The 23019-nt window shown below is 40.3% G+C and overlaps 1 protein-coding gene across 1 annotated transcript in view; it reads left to right on the forward strand.

Moving 5' to 3' along the window:
- Window positions 1-2617: 2617 nt before the first annotated feature.
- adamts18 (ADAM metallopeptidase with thrombospondin type 1 motif 18) overlaps window positions 2618-23019 on the forward strand; it is a 59236-nt gene continuing 38834 nt past the window's right edge. Inside the window, exons 1-8 of the mRNA XM_011494105.2 lie at window positions 2618-3142; window positions 3391-3463; window positions 3695-4008; window positions 18928-19207; window positions 20619-20833; window positions 21134-21217; window positions 22278-22437; window positions 22734-22839. Coding sequence (XP_011492407.1) covers window positions 3041-3142; window positions 3391-3463; window positions 3695-4008; window positions 18928-19207; window positions 20619-20833; window positions 21134-21217; window positions 22278-22437; window positions 22734-22839 — 1334 coding nt within the window. The 5' untranslated portion in view covers window positions 2618-3040. The remainder of the gene's footprint in view (window positions 3143-3390; window positions 3464-3694; window positions 4009-18927; window positions 19208-20618; window positions 20834-21133; window positions 21218-22277; window positions 22438-22733; window positions 22840-23019) is intronic.

The following is a 23019-nucleotide window of genomic DNA, read 5'->3' on the forward strand; positions in this document are numbered from 1 at the left end:
GGTCGTAAAAACATCTGTAGCCACCAGGCATCTGTACGGGAGAAGCAGATAAAGTCTGAAGCAGCAGAGAAAGAGCATTCAAGGGCAGAAACAAGTTCAGCTGCACTTTAAAACTCATCTTTCTAAATTCTCCCGCTTTTTACTGATGTGCATCTGGAAACTGGTTGGATCTGAAAGAGGTGGACAACCACAATATCAATGCTTAGCAGTTTTCTGACTTTTCATTTTTACCATGGCTAACTGTGCTGTGATCTATCATACTGTGCAGGTTTCAGAGCAAACATGCTTTAAAGTGCAGAATTTTTCCAGCAGTCAAGTGATAAACTTCAGGTGACCAAAAGTAAATCTTTTTTTGGTGCTTTTGCTGGTCGCTTTCCTCTTGTGTTCATCTTTAAACACCTGTAACCCACCGTAGTAGGAGAGAAAAATCTTCATCCTGCCAACATTTCCTAACTGAGGCATCACAACTGATTTGATTGACTCAGACACTGAATGTTTGGGACCGGGGGAAACAGCATCACTTTCTTACTAAAGCTGGTTTGACATCAGTAGGAAGAAACGGTAAGCACAGTCATTTGTTTGAAATAAAGAATGGGGAAAAACTCCAATGAAAATTGTGTTTTGGGGTTTCTAACATCTTCTTGTTGCATTTTTCTCATGATAGTGGACTGATCATGGGAAGAAAATTAAGCTCAAAATTGCCTTTCCGAGTCTTACTTTAACCCTTGTGCTATCCTAGGCACTTTAACATTGGGAGTTGGGTCATCTAGACCCACTAGACAGTGCGCTGAACCTTTTTTCTTTAATGATTTGTGATCTTCACTGGTGTCCATGGATTACATGAAATCCTCTCCACCTTTATCCACCTTTGTCATGGTAGGGAGAACACGTCAATAGTCATCTTGACCCCATAGGATAGAACAAGGGTTAATCAAACCGTTGTGAATTAGAAGCGGACAAAAAACCAAACAGTGACATAGGTGCTACAATCGGCGAGCCACAAGCTCCCCGCTTGTTTTTTTTGTTTGCTTTTTGTTCCTGAACATTAAAGCTTTTAAAGCTTCAACTGTCAGAAGGCCTGGTTTACTGCAGAGCAATGGAATAAAAATGTTACATTAAATTAACATAATATTTATATTTATTGATTCAATCTTCCATTACAGCGAAACTTGATCTAATCATAATTTTGGCAAAATAGTATGTTCACAAGAGAAAGTGGTTAGAAAAGGTCCCCTTACAGAATAATTTTAAGGAAACTGACTTTAAAACATGATTAGTCTGTTCTGAAAAATCAAAAATGACTAACCTGAAATGATAAAATATGGTTATAAAATAGTCTTCAACATGTTTTTTTCTTCTTCTAGGGAAACAGTTATCATAAACATGTTCACATTTTGAAAGACTATTGACAATAAAGATTTATTTCAAAAAGCAAAGGAATCTGCGCTGCCATCTAGTGTTTGGGAGGGTTATTACATGGCCATTTTAGCTGCAAGTATCAATGCAAATACTATAAAAACACTAATTCAATAACAGAGGGAAAAATTCATAAATTAAATAAAAAGAGGTTTCACATTCTGCCTGATTATTGCTAAATTTGATTTTTAATATTTTATATTTAATTTCTTTCTCTAAGATGAAAACATAAGAATGAAAAAAAAACCTTGCAAAAACATTTATTGCTTGAAGTAAAAATGTCCGAGCTGGATTTGAACGCAGCAACCGCGGTGAAGTTAGTTTCAGATTGATTATTCTACAGACATTCAGCGCGGATTCCCAGTGGTGTCTCTTAGGGACCGTCAACAAATTAACAAGTACATGATGTGGCGAAAATTCAGATCAAACCCAAAATGATTTGCAAAAGAAATTTTTTAGGTAAAACATTTTCCTCATGTTGTTTTTAATCAACTTCTGTTTGGGTCATGTGGTTTGGGAGCTATTAAAAAAAAATCCAGAATTCATATGCGAGCTGCTGGAATTTTAATATAAAATTCATATAAAATTTGTATCATGTATAATTGCAGAATAAAGTGGTGTGTCTGATGTTAATGTCAATGCCACAATTCGGGACACAGTTGGACTCATTGAGTCACATAGTTTGGAAGTTATTGAAAAGAAATGCCAGAATTCATATGCAAACCTCTATAATTTTAATATAAAACTTCATATAAAATTTGTATCATGTTTGATGGCAAAACAAAATGGCATGTCTGATGTTGGGATGCCAGTGACTTTTCAGCACACATTTCATATCGTTGGGTCACGTGATTCGGGAGCTATTGAAAGACATTGCCAGAATTTGTATGGGAACTTCTGAAATTTTAATGTAAAAATTCAGATAAAATATTCAGCATATATGATTATAAAATAAATTGGTGAATCTATTGTTATGTCGGTGCCATAATTCAGCATAGATTTGGAATCCTATGGTCACGTGGTCTGGGAGCTAGTGGACGAAATACCAGAATAATAACTTAAAGCATTTTTCTTATAAAAACATTGCAAAATAAGATCATTTGAACACAACTCGAGGAAATGTTTCATTGTATTGTATTTCTTTTTGCAAAGCATTTGGATTTTGGTTTGATCTACAATCTTCCCCATACCATGTACTTGTGAATTTGTCGACGGTCCCTAAAACACCGGGGATCCACGCTGAATGTCTGTCGAATATCCTACCTAAAACTAACTTCATCACGGTAACGCAGCGAGCGTAATGCCTCCGGCAGAAGGAGAATCTCTCCTTTTCTCTCGTGTGCGCCAAATGATGCTGCGCGCTGATTGGCTGTGGGCTTCGTGCTCCATCCTGCACGCGCTGACGCAGAGCCGCGACCAGCCACGGCGGGGTGTTCAGTCGGCGCTCCTCCCGGTGATCCCCGGCTCCTCTCCCCGCCGCTGCTCCTCACACGCGCTCATGAGTGGCCGCTCCAGCCCAACGGATCCGAACCAACACACCATGCCAGCCAACTGCATTATGCGCTGTCGCAGGTTATTGCTACTTTTGCGCCCTTTGAGGAGGTAGGCGCAAGCTTGCATCACCATGGATTACCTTTTTCTCCTCATTTGGACTTTACCTGTCCCGCTGGTCGGCTGCACCTCAGTCAGGCTGCTCTCCACCCTCTTGTCCTGGAATATCATCAAGGCATGTTGCACTAAAGTACACAGACTTTCATTGTCAGCTGCTGCACCTGTAGTTTGGCTCAGTGACAAACAAACAGTTGTTTCTTCAGCTTTATTAATCGTCTCTTTACTGTGGTGAACTCAAGTTTCAACACACAGGAGCTCCATTTTATCACCACAGTTTTTCCCACTCCATGCAACCTGTTGCTACCTGTTCAATTATGTTTCTCTCCCCCTCCTCTCCCTTTCTTTCCTTTTTTTTTTTTGCAGACTCTGCACATCTACTGCACACACTCTGTTTTGGCCAGCTCCTCTTTCAGCAGCAGCCACGGATTAAATCATGGTGAGTGCTCCTCTTTTGACATGTGTGGATGCTTTCTTCCAGCTGGCAGCGTTCCATGTCTGCAGACAGAATGGGAGGAAAAATGAGTTGCATGGCAGGGGGAAAGTCTTTGAGTGGGTCAGCTAGGACTGCTTCAAAACCAATGGGGAATGAGTGCTCAAGTGCTGAAAATGTGTGTTTTCATTGCTGTGGGTGCTTTTGAGTGTAAAGTCTTGATGTTTACCTCCACAGACTACATCATTGTGACCCCAGTGGAGGTGGACTCTGACGGTGCATATCTGACACACGACGTAGGCAGGAGAAGCCACCGCAGCAGGAGGTCTCTCTCTTCTTCTTTGCACTACAGTTTCTCTGCCTTTGGGCAGGACTTGCACCTGGACCTGCGTCCGTCCTCCGTGGTCGGTCCCGGGTTCACCGTACAGACTCTTGGCTCAGGCGGCATCTCCACGGTAACTGGAGATGCGGGATTTCGCAACTGCCTGTATCAGGGATTTATCCGCAACTTGTCAGAATCCTCTGCAGCGATATCCACGTGCTCTGGGCTGGTAAGGGTGCTTTCACAATCTCCACTATTGCTTTCATATTTTCTGCAGTACCCCTGCAAAAACCAGTAAGGCTGGTGCATTGACTGTACATAATTACTGGACTGAGTGACCCCCCCCCCCGGCGTTCCGAACAGGAAAGTACCAGCTGGCTCTAAGAAGCCAAAATCCCATAGACTTCTATAGAGAAATAAGCAGCTATAGTCATACTATAAGTCATACTATCGGTCAGAAGAACCATTCTTGATTGGATACCTTTTTAATGTGTTCTATCAAATCCTCTGTTTTTTCCATATTTTTCTGTTGTGCAAGTTCTGAACTGACCAATTAGAGGCCTCAATAAAAGTGGATGGCGCCTGCCACGTTCAGCATTCAGAACGTTTGACAGATTTCATGTAGCCCGCTTTCAAGTGGTAGGGTTGTGGCCTTCCAACAAGCTCACTCCTGATTGATGAGTGGTTGCCATGAAAACGATGACTCAGATCGACACCGACCGATCACTGCTCACTGATGATCTCTTGCTCCAGTATTGCGAAAAAAATGGCAAGTGAATTGACTTAGATTTGTTGGAGCTAGAAGTGGTTTCCATGGGCGACGCCATGCTCACACGGTCCAGTTCTCCGGTACAGTCAATGGTCTGGTGTTGAAACTGAACGGACTAAATCCAGGTTTTAGGTTTAGTCTGTCTAATAAAGCAAGCTTAAGCTAAAATTCTGGTTTACTGTTGGGTCGTGTGGGCTTGAAGAGGCTGAAATGTTGGTTATGATGTTTAGGTCAAAACATTTCTTCTAAATCTTGGAGCCATGTCTGGTTCATATTGGGGTAAATTTGGGAATCCCCACTGTGAGGCACACTTTGGCCAAAAGCTCTTAAGATCTCATGAATGGATTTTTCTTTCTAAACCTCTGAAACTATAATTTTTGGATGATCTAATTACTCGCTCAGACTTGACAGAGCTTGGCCTTATTGATTTACACCAACTGTTCTCACTCCACAAACATGTATTTATTGCCAAAGACCAGAGAGGCTGTAATTATAGGACTCTCCACTTTTATTTGTGGCTGCTGAAGTGTCTAGACCAGAAAACTGACATATTTCTCAACACGTTCCACACCAGCTTGGACCAGATGGACAGAGTAGACCTCCTCAAAAAGCCATTCCTCCATCCATCATCCAGCCACTAGACCTCCTCGTACCTCCTCCTCTTTTGTCCTCTGCTTGCCCTGTCGCGATCTCTTCTTGTTCGCAGCAATTAAAAGCCAGGGTGAAGTTTGAGCCGCCTGACTGCCACTGCTAATCTTTGCATTGTCCCTTTCATTAGGCTCGCTCCGACTCACAATAAAACATCACTGACCCTCTTCTTAAAAGGGACATAATGTGATTGGGTGGTGATTGTATTTGAATAGACTTGCATGAATGTTTTGATCTATTTTTTACCCCGACTGAGCCCTCGCAAGTTTTTTTTTCTTTCCATGTCAGTCTCAAGTGCCACCCTGGGGCCACAGATAGAATGTCTAAGCACAGACTCCAGACTATTGTTTTTACAAGAAGTAAAACCTAAAAGAATATAAAAGAAAAACAACCACATTATTATTATTTTTTTTTGACAAATTGGCTTCAAAGTAATAGGATGGGTGTAAAAAAACATGAAAAAAAGTGAAATATTGGCAGAACTTTTAATTTTAACAACCATTTTTTAACTGTATGATCAGAAGGTTGTTTGCAGTTTTAAAAAAATGTACAATTTCTACTAAGGCTTCATGGTGGCGCAGTACTTGGCGCTCTTGCCTCACAGCAAGTCCTTGCTGAAACATAATCAGATCTTTCTGTGTTGACTTTGCATGTTCTCCCTGTGCATGTGTGGGTTTTTTCAGGGGATTGTGGCCTCCTCCCACCATCCGAAAACATGCTTCATAGGTTAATGAAGGTGTGTATGGTTGTGTTAATGCCCAAACTGGTTACCCGTCCAGGTTGTACCCTGCATTTGCCCATGCGTGGCGAGGATGGGCTCTGGCTGACCCCGAAAGGGACAAAAACGAGTTCAGAAGACGAATGACTTTCCACTGTTTACTAGTGCCACCTACAGTTGGATGAGACTTAAGTTTGAAAAGTTAAAGCAGTATAAATTTTGCGATTTTGGGCAAAAACCGGAAATGGTTCAGCTCACTGATAACATCCTTGCAATGACCATCATGTGTCTGAGTTCCCCAGATAAACCAAATTTATACATTACTACCATATCTGAGTGCCTGATTGGTCAAAGTGTGACCTGGTTTAGCTAGTGATATTTTCAGGTGACACTAGGATCAGATATTTATATGCAGAGAAGAGTTCGGGTAGGTATCTGTCTTTAAAAGTCTCTTCATGGTGTTTTTTACTTGTATTCTGTTCTCATTGAGCCTTAAGGCCTGTTCACACCGGGACGAATTTCGCCGGCGATTTTCGCCGACGTTTAACGCCTCGTGACTAAACAAAGGGCACCAACGAGAGTGTGCACACCGACGCGAAAAAACGCCAGGCGTTAAAGCGTCAAAAAAAAACAACGCCTCGGGTTCGTTTTTTTTTTCGACGCGTCGCGTCGAAATCTACTCGACCAATGAGAACGGCGCTTTTGCTCACGTGTCTGGAGCTTCTGAAGTTACAGTAAAACACAACTTGGGGGCGCTCAAACACAAAACTGCCTTGCTGAGCACACATACCAGCGAAGAAGATAGACGCCAAGTAGCGTCTACACAGCCGCGAAGCAATAATGACGGACATTCTAAAATATCCCCGAACCAAGCACCAGTTGGAGCTACTTGTGCTTGAAATATTCATGTTTTCTTTGTTTGATTCTGACAAGCGCGTAAATACTTGCTCTCTTCTTCTGAGTGAAAAGCGACTTTAAGAAGCGTAAAGTTGCGCAGCGCCACCTTGTGTACAGGAGTATTTCTGTTTTACATTAAGCGCCATCTAATGTCAGGGAATGAAATTGCATGTTCACTCCACTCATCGTCAGCGAAAATCGCCTGGGTGTGAACACAAAAAACGTGGCGAAAAACGCTGGCGAATAACGCCTGGCGAATATTCGTCCCGGTGTGTACGGGCCTTTATGCTTACATTTCTGGGAGACGTTTCTGGTTGTTGTCCTTTCAGGTGGAATTTTCTTAAAGAGCGTAGTATAGTAGAGAAGCAAGTGTTTTTCTTTGTTTTTTCATCTAAGGTCGTTATGGTGCTTGACCTCGGTCCTCCCTGCTCGGGTGCATGGGGGGTTGGAGGGGGTCAACTTAGCAGGTTCTCACTGTGTAGTACTAGTTCAGAACTGCTCACTAGGGAAGTGAATGCAGAACCGGAGTGATTTACAGTTCCCCCTTGTCCTCCCAACCCCCTTCCAGGATAGGATCTTTCTCTGTGAGCTTGACTGGAGATCTTAGCAAATCAAGCTCATTCTGAACTCCCACCCAACCTAAATACCTAAAGTCAGCATATACCACTCGGTCCTGTACAATCGTGTATATAAATAACAAAATGATTCTTCTCATTATAATGCTTATTTATGAAAAGTTGTGTTTATGTTGTTTCCCTGTTGCATACACAACAGGAATTATTAAGCTTTCCAGACAGTCAAAAAGCTGGCCGACATTTTCCTCTTAGATCCACAATGAAGAACCTCAAAGCAGAGAACCAACCATCATCTATTGAATTTTAAATGAATTCCAATGAAAAGTCTATGTAAATGTAAACTCTGATCTGGTAGTGACGTAAGGGTTGCGTACTTTCTAATTCACAGAAGTGCCAACTGTTTGGATCATGGAAAAAAAATAATAATTGCGGTTTGTGCCCGACTGGAATTCAACGACACAAAGTCTTTCGTATATCGGACTAGAACTGTGAAAGAAAAAGCCTGGTAGGTACATGCGTTTAAACGGCATGTTCTAAAAACATGTTCAACAGCCTCAATTTACTGGGTTCTTGAATGCGTGACACATGCTTGGTACAAACATTAGTTTTTCACTTGAGAGTTGAGTTATTAAAGAGCTGCACCAAACAATTTTGTTTTTCTTGTCGAACAATCAAATTAATTTTTTAACTCATCACATTTACTCCCATTACCACAGGGAGAAAAACAATATAACCGACAAGGTTGTGGATGTATCTGTGATTCACATTTCCTCTAAACTACAGACTTTTTTTCTGTATGGTATTGTGTGAATATTGCATCAAGGTCAAGCTAAATTTAGGACAAACTTTTATGTAGGCTTTTCATTCTGTGAGAATTTAATTTTTCATATTTAGTCCCACCAGTAATCATTATTTCCAGCCATCAGGAAGTTTCCTTATATTCAGACTTTCTTACCTGTGAAAAGCTAATTGAAGAAGGTTGTAGAAATCTACATTTTTAAGACAAACTTGTGCAAACTTGTTAAAAATGACCGATGGACGCACTGCAACTCACCCAAGGAAAATGGACACATTTTACAAATGTTTTAACACATTGTGGCGTTTGGTTATAGTACGCTTTGTGGCCTTGGTTATAGTCGGAATATGACTCTCTCTAGCGTTTTGTTTAGGCTACATGAGTGCAAATGTAAAGCCACAGAACATTTTGAACAAAGATGGATGTGTTAGCTTAATTAATCCATTATCAGAAAACTACTGTTACCGGATAAAGGATATGGAATTGTCTTGTCTACATGCTTTGGTAGCTTTAATTACACCAAAGAAACCTGCAAAAACCTGTTTCAGACTCACTGTTTGGGTTTGTTGGGTCACCATTATCAGCACCCCAAACCCCATCCCCCCTGTCAGAGCTGTTTTTGCACACTGAGGTGGTGAAACTGTCGTTAGAGGCCTCATCATTTCAAGCAGCTCAGATCAAACCGGCTGTCTGATAGCCGTCGTTGACATGGTGCCGCATGTTGTAGCAACTAGCAGTGAATCCTGTAAGTGGAGGGCTCTGTGGGGGCTTCCTGTGGTGAAAAGAAGGGGCCTGCCCTTTTCCCAAGCATTAATGATGTTTAAGTGTAATGCCCTTTGAGGTTGTAGAACCAGCGTGCCAATGCAGCAATCGTCTTTTGTCTTTTGCATCCGAAGATATTTCATGTCAAACTTCAATTTGTTATATTTTAGAATATTTATTCCTGGTATCCACTTATCTTCCAAATAAATGGAATGTTCAATTCATCATAAAATTCAAATACGAGTGTGTTTATATAAGCAACATAAGGAGAAGTTATGCCCCCAGAGGCTGTCTGTTTTCAAATTCATCTTGAAGATATTTCCTTTGGTTGTAGCTTATAAAGATAACTGGGCAGTATATAATATTTAAGGAAATAAATAGTACTCTTTGTAGCTAGGAATTAAGACTGTGTGATTTGTAGGTGTTTAGCGCTGTGCTTTAATCCCTCACACGTTTGCAGGACTAAAAGGACTCCTGAATGACTGATTTCTTGAAGGCTCTTGGGTCATTTGTACCTGTCCATTTCTAAAGAAGTCCAACAAATCAGAGTATCTCCCCACAACAGTATGGTTGGCCATAATTCAGCAGCAGTGCCTAGAGGGATCCTGAGTTTTTCCCTGGTGGTCTGAATCCTGACATTGATGCAGTGCCCTATGTTAGATGCCAGCAGGAGTCTGGGGTCAGGCTCTCAGTGAGGGTGTGCGGTGGGATGTGTATAAAAGGCAGAGAAAAACCTGTCAGTGTTTTTGTATGTGTGCTTCTATGTCCCTTTCCCTTGGCAAAGTCTTTCTCACACAAGATTAATGGTTGGTGTTGAAATGTTCAAGTGGATGTTGTACCTTCTACAAATAGAGTCCATATATCAAATATTGTTGCTAGGGCACTCTATTGACGGGTGCTGTTGTTAAATGGTTAGTTTTAAAAAGCAACTTGGTTGATGTTTCAAGTGTTTCTGGGCCGTGTTATCAGGGTTTCAGTAGGTGCCAACATGAGTGGACCCAACTTTTTACATGAGAGATATCACTGCATTATACAAATACTTCTACCTAAACCATCTGGCAGATTATTTACAGTTGGTGTGATGTTAGATATCTTGTTCAAGACTGTCAAGGTTGGGAGTTGAAGATTTGATTGGCAAGTGGCTGTTTAAACTACTGATGCACAGCCAAACGCATATGCTGGTTTCGCATTGGACACGGTAACTTGTGTTTCAGGGCTTCCCATCGTTTGATCCAGAACATCTATTGCTTGGCTTGTCTTCCAGTTGTCTCAACCCTACTTCCTGCAAAGACCAGGTTTGTTCAGTCAATCAAATCTTGAATTACCTGATCCAGTCAGCGATGGCTGGAAAACTTGAGGACTGGGCTTTACCAGACCTGACATTTAAGTATCGTTTCAAACTTCAATGGAACAGTGGTGAGTTAAAAAAGCAAAATTATAAGAAAACCTGGTTAAGGTGAATTTTCATCAGAATGGCACTAAAATGGTTTTGTATAAATGACTCCTGACCAAATTTAGTGTGAACAGACACCTCTATTATTGTCAACGATGAATTAAAATTTTGTTTGATAGATGGACAACCTTTACAATTAAGTTTTATTTCTCATATGTTGCTTGCTTGAGATATTTTATACAAATTTTGGAAACCCTTACCAATACGGATCCTACTTTAGAAACACGTTTTCCAAAACATATGTTCATAATTCAACCCTGCCTCTGAAGGCCTGTTCACACCGGGACGAATTTCGCCGGCGATTTTCGCCGACGTTTAACGCCTCGTGATTAAACAAAGGGCACCAATGTGAGTGTGCACACCGATGTGAAAAAACGCCACGCGTCAAAGCATCAATTTTTAAAAAAACGCCTCGGCTTCGTTTTTTTGGTTTGATGCGCAGCGTCGAAAACTATACGACCAATGAGAATGGCGCTTTTGCACACGTGTCTGGAGCTTCTGAAGTTACAGTAAAACACAACTTGGGGGCGCTCAAACACAAACCTGCCTTTCTGAGCACATATACCAGCGAAGAAGATAGACGCCAAGTAGCGTCTACACTGCCGCGAAGAAATAATGACGGACATTCTAAAATATCCCCGAACCAAGCACCAGTTGGAGCAACTGGTGCTTGAAATATTCATGTTTTCTTTGTTTGATTCTGACAAGCGCGTAAATACTTGCTCTCTTCTTCTGAGTGAAAAGCGACTTTAAGAAGCGTAAGGTCGCGTAGCGCCACCTTGTGTACAGGAGTATTTCTGTTTTACATTAAGCGCCATCTAATGTCAGGAAATGAAATTGCATGTTCGCTCGGCTCATCGTCAGCGAAAATCGCCTGGGTGTGAACACAAAAAACGAGGCGAAAAACGCTGGCGAATAACGCCTGGCGAATATTCGTCCCGGTGTGTACGGGCCTTAATAGTCTGTTGCAGAGATATTAACAATTTTTCTGTTGCTTAGATCTGTGTCAACATGGTTGTTGGTCATATTACCTTTCATCTTTGGTTTTGTCCTTCATTTTTTCTTATTGTGTGACTTCTATGTGTTAGATCACTTTTTGTCTGAGGAAGGTGAATTGTGATTACCAAAGAGATTAATGGCACAAAACTACTGCTTTCTTAGAAATGGGCAAACCGAGTAAAAATGCATCAAATTCCAGATGACTAATCATGCTAAGCTGTTGGCAAACAATTTGAAGTCAATCTAAACAACAATTTCTTGTCATTTACATGGCAGCAGAGGACAGTAAAAATGCCAGAACTCACTTGTGACCTCGTTAGATGGCAGGTTTGTTTCCATCTGTATGGACTAGTGCTGGTGAGGTCGTCTTGAAACATGCTGGGTGAAAGAATGGGACCAAAATTAACAACTCCAAATGACAAAAGACTCAACAGCCTTTTTTTTTGGTATTGTGCTCTGTAGACCTGCTCAGAGTCAACGGGTGACTCTACATGACACAAGACCACAGCACTGATGACATTCAGTCACTCAGAGTCATTAGGGTGTTATAAACCAGTATTACACTGCTAAAACTGGAATTAAATGATCTCTGCAATTAAAAAATATCACAGCAACCATCACATCCAGCAGTGATAGTGGGATAGGGTGGGGCTTCATCCGTTCATAAAATCTTGGGTTCTACAAAAAAATAAAATTTTAAACGCCATCATGTCTCTGCATGAATGGATTATAAACAAAGAAGGGTTTTGGTCTTATTGAAGTCTGACTAATCGTTCTTTATGATCCTTAATTGCTGTTCATGCTAGAAAATCCTCCAATGTGGCGGATTTTAAACAATCTGAAGTGGAATGGAAAAACCTTTTTGCATGTGATAGAACTTATTGTCAATTATCACAAACACTTGATTGCAGTGGTTGCACCATAGAGTGACACAACCAGTTATTAGGTTTAAGAAGGAATTTCTGTTTCATATGGAATCAAGCAGCTTAGGCAGGCCTTTTCATATAGTAAGTCAAAGCACCATTTAAAAGCTGCAATTAGGTCTTTAATTAGGTTATTTTTGTTAAACATTAAAACTTGTTTAATGATCTAAATTATAAATAAAGACATCTCTATTAGAGTAATGATGAAGGTCCTTCTAAATTTCAGCAGGCCTGTTATTTCTGTAGGAATGCTTCTTTGTGGTAGCGGTGTGGAAGTAGTCTTTGGAAGCTAAAGAAAGAAAAGCTCCTTGTTCTGCCCTGTCATTGACGCTTGGCTCCTTTCTTTATTCTTTCCTAGGTTCCAAAGTCAACATCTCTCCTTTACCCAATTCATATCCCATTTACAGACACATAATTGACATAAGCAAACTGTAATTACTTGGTCTATGATTCCATTGAGTGTGGTGGATACTTGGAGGTTTGGTCCTGCATGGGATTTTTTTTCTCTCCCTTCACCGAAAGCTGTGCTCATGTGGTCTCTGTTGAGCTGCAGTGCAGATGTGTTTTAGAGCTTGAGGCTTCTCACTGCTCAACCCCAGTCTTTAACATGTAAGCACTTACTCATTTGTCTTGTAAGATCACAGTAGGAAACCTTGAAGCAGACCTCACAACTAATCGCATTTCTAAGGGGACAACGCTATAAAATGAGGTGAGAAAAAGGAAAAATAAAACATACTCACATATTTATATGTGTTGTTTAGATTTTATTTTTGTAAAATACAGATTTTTAACCGTCTGTGTAAGAGTCAATGGCTTCCTAGAGTTAAAAATGGAGTTATGGGAGGAAGTTGTGTTTAGAAAAGAGTTCATCCCTTTAATCTTGCCAAGTCTTAAACATGTTAAAGTAAAAACATAACCAAAGGTCTTTTCTATTGATATTAAAGCTTGACTATCTCTAGTCTTTGAGGTGGGCGCCTGCAAGACTATGCAGCCCACTTGTCTTTTAATTATGAATCGTATAGAGCAGCACCTAAGTGGAGATGTATGCAGTGCCAGAAAGTCTTGGACCACCCACCCACCCCTCCATCCTTTATGTATGCTTTAAAGACGGCTGATCTTCCTGTAATTATTTTAAATGGATATGACTGTGATGATTCTCTTAAGAACTTTAACTTTGTTTCTTACCATTTTCAAAAAAAAAATCACTTTTTGATTTTAATTTTACTTGAAACAGTTGGCAAGAAGGACATAAAGTGAGATGACGACCTAAAATCACCACCAGAAGAGCTGTCTGACCAAGTTGTGGTCCAGAAGTGTGAGAGGATCTTTGAAGATTATTGAAATTGAAATGCAAAAAACATCTACATATTAAAATCTCAGACCTAAAGGGCTGCATGATGGTGTAGTGGTCAGCCACCTCACCTCACAGCAGGAAGTTCCTGGTTCAAATCCCAGCTGGATTCTTTGCATGTCCTCCTCTTTCATGCATGGGTTTTCTCCAGGGAGTCCAGCTTCCTCCCACAGTCCAAAACATGCTTCATAGGTTCATTGGTGATTCTAAATTGCCCCAGGTCTTGTGTGAGTGTGTTACTGTGCATCAGACATGGTGACCTGTTCAGGGTGTACGCCGCCTTCACCCAACAGTCGCTGGATTGACTCCAGCACTCCCATGACCCTGAAAGGGATGCAGCAGATTCAGAAGATGAATGCATGGATGGAAAATTCAAGTATTTAATCTATTTGTTTAAAGAGTTTGCTTCACCTTTGATGTAATATTTGTCTTTCCAGCAGATCTGGTATAATTGTTACAGCTTAAAATAATAACTTATTCAAATCAGTACTTGTATCCCCCACTTTTTCACCTTTCTTCCTTTTACTCCCCCCCCCCCCACACACACACACATACACATTCTTTCCCTCTCCCTCCCCACACACACTAAATGTAACACATAAATAAATAAAAAAAAAATACAACAAACGGGGGTTAATACAAATCTACACTCTGGCTTCTAAAGTTCTATAACCTCTTTTTGTGATAGTAAAACCTGTCCAACACAAAAGGCTTTCAGCTCTAATCTGTTTGCTCAGATGTTGGACAGAACAAGTGGGGAAATAAAAAAATAGAAGAAAAAAAACAGATAAAGAGTTTGCTTGGTTATTGTTTATGAGTTACTTTGCAAAGGTTGACAGTGCAAAACTGAACCTAATCATGAGATTTGACTTGAAGCAATTCAAAAGTTGTTTATTGCTGTTCATTCCAGAAATATTCAAAAATAAAACAAACTAATGACCCTATTCCTAAACATTCATCTCTTTTGTTTCTTAGATATTTAAAGGTGAACTCGTTGATGTTTGTTTTCTGCAGCAGAACATTGATCCCAAGTTCTCTTGAGGTCATATAATGAGCAATTTTGATCTTTCCACCTATTCATCATTGAAAACTCATCAAACGGAGAAAGTTTAAATTGTCAAATAGACATTAAAGATGATTAGAGCTTTGCTTAAAAGTAATTATTAAAATGCACCCAACATGTTACCTGCTTTAACTGAAGAACTATTGAAATCAATGTGCTCCAGCATCTTTTGATCAGCTCATAGTTTACGCTCGGCCTGTTGGTTCTTTGGGCTGCTTGTTTACTCCCATGACATCTGTGCACATTTCTGAACAGACCCACTGAGCCGGTGCAGTTTAAACAGCCTGACATGACATCAGGCATCACGGTTTTGCAAAACTTGCTGACAAAAGAAGTTCTATCCATTTCAAACTCTCGAAAAGAACACAATGAACATCCGTGCAGATTGAATTAATTTCCTGTCATTACTCTCACCGACATCTGTTAACTGGTGGGAAAGAAGGCGGAGAGCTTGCTGCAGCTTCAGAGATGTTAGTCAATGAAGTAGCTTCAGAAAGCTTCATAGTTATGTTACTGGAAGGTGGTGGTTGGCAGATATGAATGTAATTACACCTTTGCTGGATGGGAATCTAGATCCTCTGATGAAAGAGAATAAAAAATAGGATATAGTCTCATTTTGAGGTTAAAATGATTCCATCAGTCATTTATGATAATCTCTTAATAAAAGGTTAGCTGAGTAAGGGGAAAAAAAGAGATGAAATTACCCTTCAGCTTCACTTATTGACTACATAAAGACAAGATGAGCTGTCAAAACTTTGCTGACTTTCTCAAACCCTCTTTTGAATTCCAGTTCAAACTGCTGACAGCACAGGAAGCTCTCGCTAGTCTTTGGACCACGTGGATCTCAGATGTCAAAATAAAACAACTTGATGTAAAACTTTCATGTTAGGAGATTGATGGACGGAGCAGCTGATTCTTGGAGCCCTGAAAGATGTGCTTGCAGCTGGTGAAGTTGGATGCGTGAATGAGTGACTTAATGGATGGATGAGTCTTATGATGGCAGTCTGCCATATATCCAGGCCCTGTTTTGACAACAAAAGCCTCACCATGGCTTCCCTTTTGTCCTGACTCTGTTTATTTTGTCATGTGCTTGTCTGGGGGTGGGGATTGGGTCGGTTCAACTGTAGCAGGGTGCAGTCGCACACATACGTGTGCTCTTGTACGTATGTGCATGTGCAGGAGATGATGCACAAATTCAGAGAAGTAGGTCAGAGGTCACTGGGTCAGTGTGTAAATGTTTTATCAAGCTTGGTGCCTCTTGATTGCACAGCTATTTTGTGAGCTTTTGATGAGCTGTGAAGTGAATGAGGGAGAACGTTGGTGGTCAGATGGAATTTTTCAGCTTCAGCAGCTCAGACTCTTGGATCTAGACAGAGTTCAGGGGCACCTGGCTGGAATGGGTCGTCAAAACAGCAATGGACTCGGTCATGTTGGTTTTTTCAATTCAGAGTATAGGGGGATTGGGTCACCTTGGGTCGACGCAAATCATAATGAAGTCTGGTTTCCAGTGAGCGGTCTGGTCCAATTCAATTTAGAATCGTCTGGGCAGTTCAGGTGAGCGCTCCCACTGCACAAGAATGTGCAGATCATTAACCATGTAAAGGCTCTAAACTGCCTCATATTACAAAAGAGATGCTCTCCTCGAGAACATTTCAGTTTGGCCACTAGGTGGAGCTCATGCTATAGCGTAACACTTTATGCCAGAAGATTTTAACAAAAATGGTGCTTTAGACCACAACTGTTTACTTTTAAAACAATGTTTTCTTGAAAGAGTTTGGAAAATTCCTCCCTGTGAGTATATAAAGCTGTTCATTAAGTCATGCAATGTATGCTTAGGTCGAACAAACGTTAGCATTAGCCGTCGGGAGATTCCATTATACGTTAGCATCACCAGAAAAAGAAAAACAGAAAAGATCGATCTCTACTTATATGGATCGATTATTCATTTATTAAGCTTGGATCAACTCAGATCGACAAATCGATTTTATCAACCCAGCCCTATTTTTAACACGTTCTTGTGGCATTGTTCTCATGGTGGAGGACATTCAGTTGCATCTCTAACTATTTCTTTATTCAAATAGTTAATCAGGAGAAGATGAAAAAAAGGCCATTGGAGAAAGATCGTACTTGTTTCGTAAAAGGCCGTTGGGTAAGCCACAAGCTCCCTGCTCCGCATCATTGTGATTGATCCACTTGCAGACAGTTAGATCCATGAACGTTTTTGTTTTTCTCATCTCAGCTGACATCTGGATCAAAACTGCACTAGCTCCAAAATTGCTCCACATTTTTGTTACACTGGTAATTTTAGGTTAGGGGTGGATGACGGGAAGTTGATTTTGGCTAAAAACTGCATAATCTTAATTAAAAGACCACTGGGAACACTTTTAGAATAGGTAAAAAGATGATCAAAGTGGTCCTTTAACTGTGTTTTTGAAGGAGCCGTACAAATAATGATACAACTTTTTTTCATTAAAGCAAAACTGTTGATTAGACAATAAAAACAACATTTGAGATAGCTTCCTTAATGCTTTCCCAGCTTGTATGAGTTATGTTGATTTGTGTGATAAAGATCATTAAACCACATTCTCTCTCCCAGTTCTCTTAATTCTTTTTCAAAATGTGTAAACCAGTAACCAGTTGGAGAAAAGGAAATTGTGAAGTAAATATGCATAGAATTTTTTATTTGGAATACCATTAAACAAGTAAAAAGTTAGCGGCACGTGTTGCACAAATTCACAAATAAGAAATTTAAGGTTTGCAAAGATTTTTTTTGACATGTTTGCTCATTTGTTACAAAAAGGTTTGAACATTTGAGTTAATCCCACCTTTGTCATGAGTTTCTGGAGCATCTTAGCATGTCAGGCTCTTATTACATTACAAAGTATTTAGCGGATGCTTTTATCTTTTTACTCATCGGTTTGAAAAAATGATGATAGTACATTTATTGTTATCATTGGGTTTATATCCTGGTTTGGGGGACAAATTTTCATACTTTTACAAATTTTGATTTAAATAGTGTCTTGCCAAGAGATTCTTTGGGATTCAAACCTCTCACCTATCAATTGAATGGATGCTCAATTTACTTGTGTCTTAATTTGGTTTTGTAAGTCATAGACGTTTCAAATTTGTTACACGTCTTCTGAATTGGAAACTGAATTGAAAAGATGTTTAAGATTTTTTTTGGTAACAATTCTGTTTTATTTATACGGAAAATCACCAATTTAATGGCTTTAAGATTTCAGGGAAGACTTGCAAAACCCTTAAAACTTCCTCAGAAATGTTTTCTCTTAAAGTAAACGGGAAGACAAAAATAAAGATTTGAGCTCAAAATGGTTTAGAAACATGACAATAGTTGCCTCCTCACTTATGATTGTCCCGACATTCAAAGTACCAAATGATGATGTGAAACATTCCATCCATACAGCGTATTTTTTTTAAAACCACCTGTAAAAAAAAAAGTGTCTGACAGCAGACAGCTGTCCACTCAGAGCTGACAGGTTTTGATGAAGGACGGTGAAACTGAAACAGCTGTTTCCAAACACCCAGGCTCATTCTGTCACTTTTCCCCCTTCCAGATTTACCACACCTATCCTAAGCCTCAGACTCCATCCTGATCTGAGGCAGATGTTTCAGATGTTTTGAGTTCTGTTTAGGGGGAGGACATACAATCCTGCATAAAATTAAAGGAATGTTCCAACAGTGCTTTTTTAAAGCTCTTGTAAATCTTTTCTTTTTTTTGGTGGTAGGTTTCATTTGGCTTGTCTAAGTACATTTTAGTTAGTTTTTATTCCTGTTGCATGGTCACTTTCCTTCTGCACTCACTTTTAAGACTCATCACCGTGGCCTTTTTGTGCATGTTTCTCCATTGTTTTTTGAGTGATCTATTTCTGTAGATCTAGCCCAAAGAACCCATGGGGTCCAAATTTAGCTGCAGTTTTTTTTTGAAAATTGTATTTATATTTATTTGCTTTTTGGGTGTCAATACATGCAGTATTAATAATAATAATAATAATGATAATAATAATGATAATAATAATAACTGTCTAACTCCAAAAGACCAGAAAATTGTTCTAGACTAATTTAGCTGTTGTGTTTCAGCTTCTGTCAGAGAGCTTATTTTATTTTTAATTTGTATTTCACCTGATAATTCAATAACATGTTAAGTATAATATGTGCGTTTGTGTCTGTTTCCAGTCAGGTCTGATTCGTGTTTCTCAGGAGGACTATTTGCTTGCGCCGCTACCCCAACATTTAGCCGAGCAGCACAACTACAGCGCCCCCGCTGGTCATCACCCACACGTGGTCTACAGGCGTTCAGCAGATCACATTGTTCACAGGAAGACCAGAAGCTCATCTGGAAGCAGTTCCTCCAGATCGGACGATTCGTACCTTCACCATCTTCAGCGGCAGCAGAGTTTTGGATCCCAACCCGGAAAACTGCAGAGGCGACACTTCTGCGGGCGCCGCAAGCAATGTATGTAAGGGAAACTATATTTATTCCTCATGACTTGATTCGTCTGATGTTGGGTGTAAATGAGTGAAATCAAGGTGAACATAAGCTGAGAGATGGAAGTAAAAGGTAAAAAAAAAACAGTCCATCCTTCTGTTTAGTGCAGGGGCGTCCAGCGCCCGGCCGAAAGGATCTAAATCAGGTGTTCAACCAAAAAAAGAGACACAGGCATATGGTATAGATTTTGTTTTTAAATTACCCCCAGACCCTGCAGACTGTGCAAGGGGCCTGCTAGTGCTGTTCACGTGCAGCCTGACTATTACACATTGCAGTTTGTATGGACTTCCTACTCCACACACTGTGCGTGCAGTATACCCACGTGGTCAGTAAGGAGCCAGTACCCGCAACTAATAATGACTAGAGTGTGGCCTAAAGACACCATACGACAGCATCACCCGTACCTCATGCATATGTGGAACTTGCATTACCCTTAAGAATACTATCCAACGTACTTACCACACACACGACAATGGCACATTCCATTTTCTTTATGACCATTGAAGTGGCCATACGAGAATTCCACTGTACGAGGAGGGTTGAGTTGTCCAGGGCCAACCCAAAAACCTGGAACACCCGTAGGGGTAACCCCCCCACAGGTGCATGTTACCAAGGCGTAAGAAGCTGGAATGATAGTAGTTTAAAAAGAAGCAGGAAATTACCGGTAGTCCTTAAGCCTGGATTTGAACATCCCTGGTTGAGAGAGTTTTCCTCCCCACCGTCGCCTACTACTTTCATGTTGAGGTTTGCAAAGCTGCTTACCAGCAACTTGCTGCACAACAGATCAGAAACTCCAACAACACATCCAAGCTTGATTTCACATGAAGATATTTGTGTGAATGGAGGGTTAACACTGATGAATTTCTTACCTTATCAGTTAAAGAATTCTTGAAATTGTACTTTAATGTTTTGGTCTGCTTTTTCCTGATATTCTGTACATTTATTCTGCCACTCCAACTGTAATGTAACAAATGTATCTGCTCTTAAAGCAGCTTTTTAAAAAGATGTTCACATAAATGTTAAAATATATTCAGGTTAATCGAGGAATATAACAAGGGCAGGGATGCCAGTTTAGTTTTGTCTGTTTGTTAGTTCAAACTAGTATTTTCTCATTGAATTCTATGTATCCATGATCCTCTTGATTTTATGTTTTACTTTTTCAATTACCGATACGAAGCCCATTGAGATGACTGTTGTTGTGAATCTGGGCTATACAAATTGAATTAAATTGAATTGGAGTCAAATCCCCCTGCCATGAGAGGAAGCAACACAGGAAGTCAATTTCTTCGCCACCAGATTGTACATTTGACCCACAAAGTTTTCCCTTCTTTCTCTGCCTTACTGTTGTCCCTCCCTTCCGCTTTTTCACACTTCCTAGACACTCCCAAACCTCCTGCAGAAAACCTTTTTATCATGCCTGATGAGTACGCCACTCCTGAGGCGGGAGAGCCGGCGAGGGCCAAAAGATCGCCCATCAACTCGAACAGGGTGGGAGGTCTGAATGTGGAGACCCTGGTGGTGGCAGACAGGAAGATGCTGGAGAAGCACGGAAGGGAGAACGTCACCACCTACGTCCTGACTGTCATGAACATGGTGAGAGCCAGGGCAGCGTGGGCGAAGCTGCTGGAGGTCATTTATGTGTAGATGAACTTCAAAAATCATCACAAAAGAACTTTTTTAAAAACACATTTTTTAATCTAATACGATAAAATCCACATGTGTAGGTTAGAGTCAGTAACGGAAAAATGAGTCAGAGAAGGAGAACTTAATACAAACCTCCTCTAACCTGTGATGCGTTACAACAGAAAGCAGAAGTTACTAAACCCAGAAGTAAAACATATTGGTTGTGTTTTCTGCTGTGAAAAAGTTACTAGTTTGTTGCCACTTTTACAGGTTTCCAGTCTATTCAAAGACGGCACCATTGGAACGGACATCAACATTGTTGTCGTTAGCTTGTTGCTGTTAGAACAAGACCCAGTGAGTGTTTTTATTTCTATATTTCACATGAAACTATAAACACAAAAAAGTGGGATTGAACCTTGTCCCTAAATTCAATTCTGCTGGAGTATTACATTGCAAAAATAACCAAAATAAAAATGAAGAAAAGGTCAGGAAAATATGTTAACTTGGTCACCTTAGGATCTTTACTTTTTTCTCCTACAATACAGACTTTTTTTTTGTGTTTGATCACTGTCAAGCTCCTGAAGCTGGAGTCCCACATTATGAAACTGCCACCTCACTTGATTCTAGACTTAATGTCACATTCACAACGGCCTCAGCAACGTGTATTTAAGCAACCGCTTTCAATGAAAAGTCTATGTAAAGACGCTTGTATGCGTGTTTCAGGCTTTTTGTTTTTAAAACTCACTGCACAAGTTAATATGACGGTTTTCGGGCATCCATTAAAGGTTAGACCAGGTCAAATTTTGACCAATCAGGGACTTGGATTTGATAGTGACGTATGGATGGCCTGCCTTTTTAATTCATGCCAATTGGTCTTGGAGGAGAAACAAATAATTGCAGTTTGTGCCCGGCCGGAATTATACGAGGCCAGGTCTTTATATCCAAGTAGAATTGTAAAAGAAAAAGTCAGAAGATAGATTTATGAGATTTGCACCGGTTCAGCATTTTGTGCAAAGCCTTTTCCAACTGTAGGCAGCGAGCGGACATGCACTAGTATTGGTTAACGACAGTCTAGTGTGAACACCATGGGCTTAATGTGCATCACAAGCCCAGTGTAAATGTAGCATAGCCAGAAAATTCCTTCTTTTTAATTATCAGTCCAGAGAATTTTGACCAAAATCTAGATGTTTATAATCAAAAATGAAATGACAACTTATATTCTTTTTGCCCAAAATAATTCATACATCAACCATTGCTTATCCATTTCTGAATTTCTGTATAATCTGAAAACATTTAGTTCTCTGTGCAAAGTTATAATACATTTGATTTTCAACTGTAACAATTTTTTTTAAATCTGGGCAAATATTTTTTTGCGGTTTTGTCTCAACTGCATGTTCCCTTATATTCCTTTAAGCTCGGCTTGACGGTAAATCATCATGCTGACCAGTCCCTGAACAGTTTCTGTCAGTGGCAGTCGGGCCTGGTGGGGAAAGGAGGCAAACGGCACGACCACGCTATTCTCCTGACTGGACTGGACATTTGTTCCTGGAAGAATGAACCCTGCGACACGCTCGGTACGGCTGCTTTCATCTCAGCTTTACACACACAAAAAAAAAATTGCACTGACAAAGACATGAAATCTCTCTGCTAAACTGGCTCAGACTTGAGAAGCTGCAGCTGGGAGACTGTGTGAAATTCCCCTTCTTGTGCACGAAAACCTGAAAAATGTGCACATCTAACAGACTAATGCTTCCAGCCAAATCTGCCATAACAGATTATTTTCAGAAAAACATGCAGAAAAAAGGCCCAAAACTTAAACTTCCCGTTCTTTCTTTCTTTATTTATCTTTGTTTTTGCTTAATCTGTGTAGGATTTGCCCCCATCAGTGGCATGTGCAGTAAGTACAGGAGCTGCACCATCAATGAGGATACAGGACTCGGCTTGGCCTTCACCATCGCCCACGAGTCTGGACACAAGTGGGTATTGAGAAGAAGATGTACCCACAAAATCATAAAGAAAAGACTTTATATAGGGTTATATATTTGATGCTATACTGTATTCATAGTAAAACTTGAATAATAATTTTTTCTGCATGGACTCTCTGACTGAATGCCGTGTATTAATTTTAGACCATGGGGTTTCCATGGGGATTGGAG

The sequence above is a fragment of the Oryzias latipes genome, chromosome 3 (genome assembly GCF_002234675.1).
Source record: "Oryzias latipes chromosome 3, ASM223467v1".
Classification (NCBI taxonomy): Eukaryota; Metazoa; Chordata; class Actinopteri; order Beloniformes; family Adrianichthyidae; genus Oryzias; species Oryzias latipes.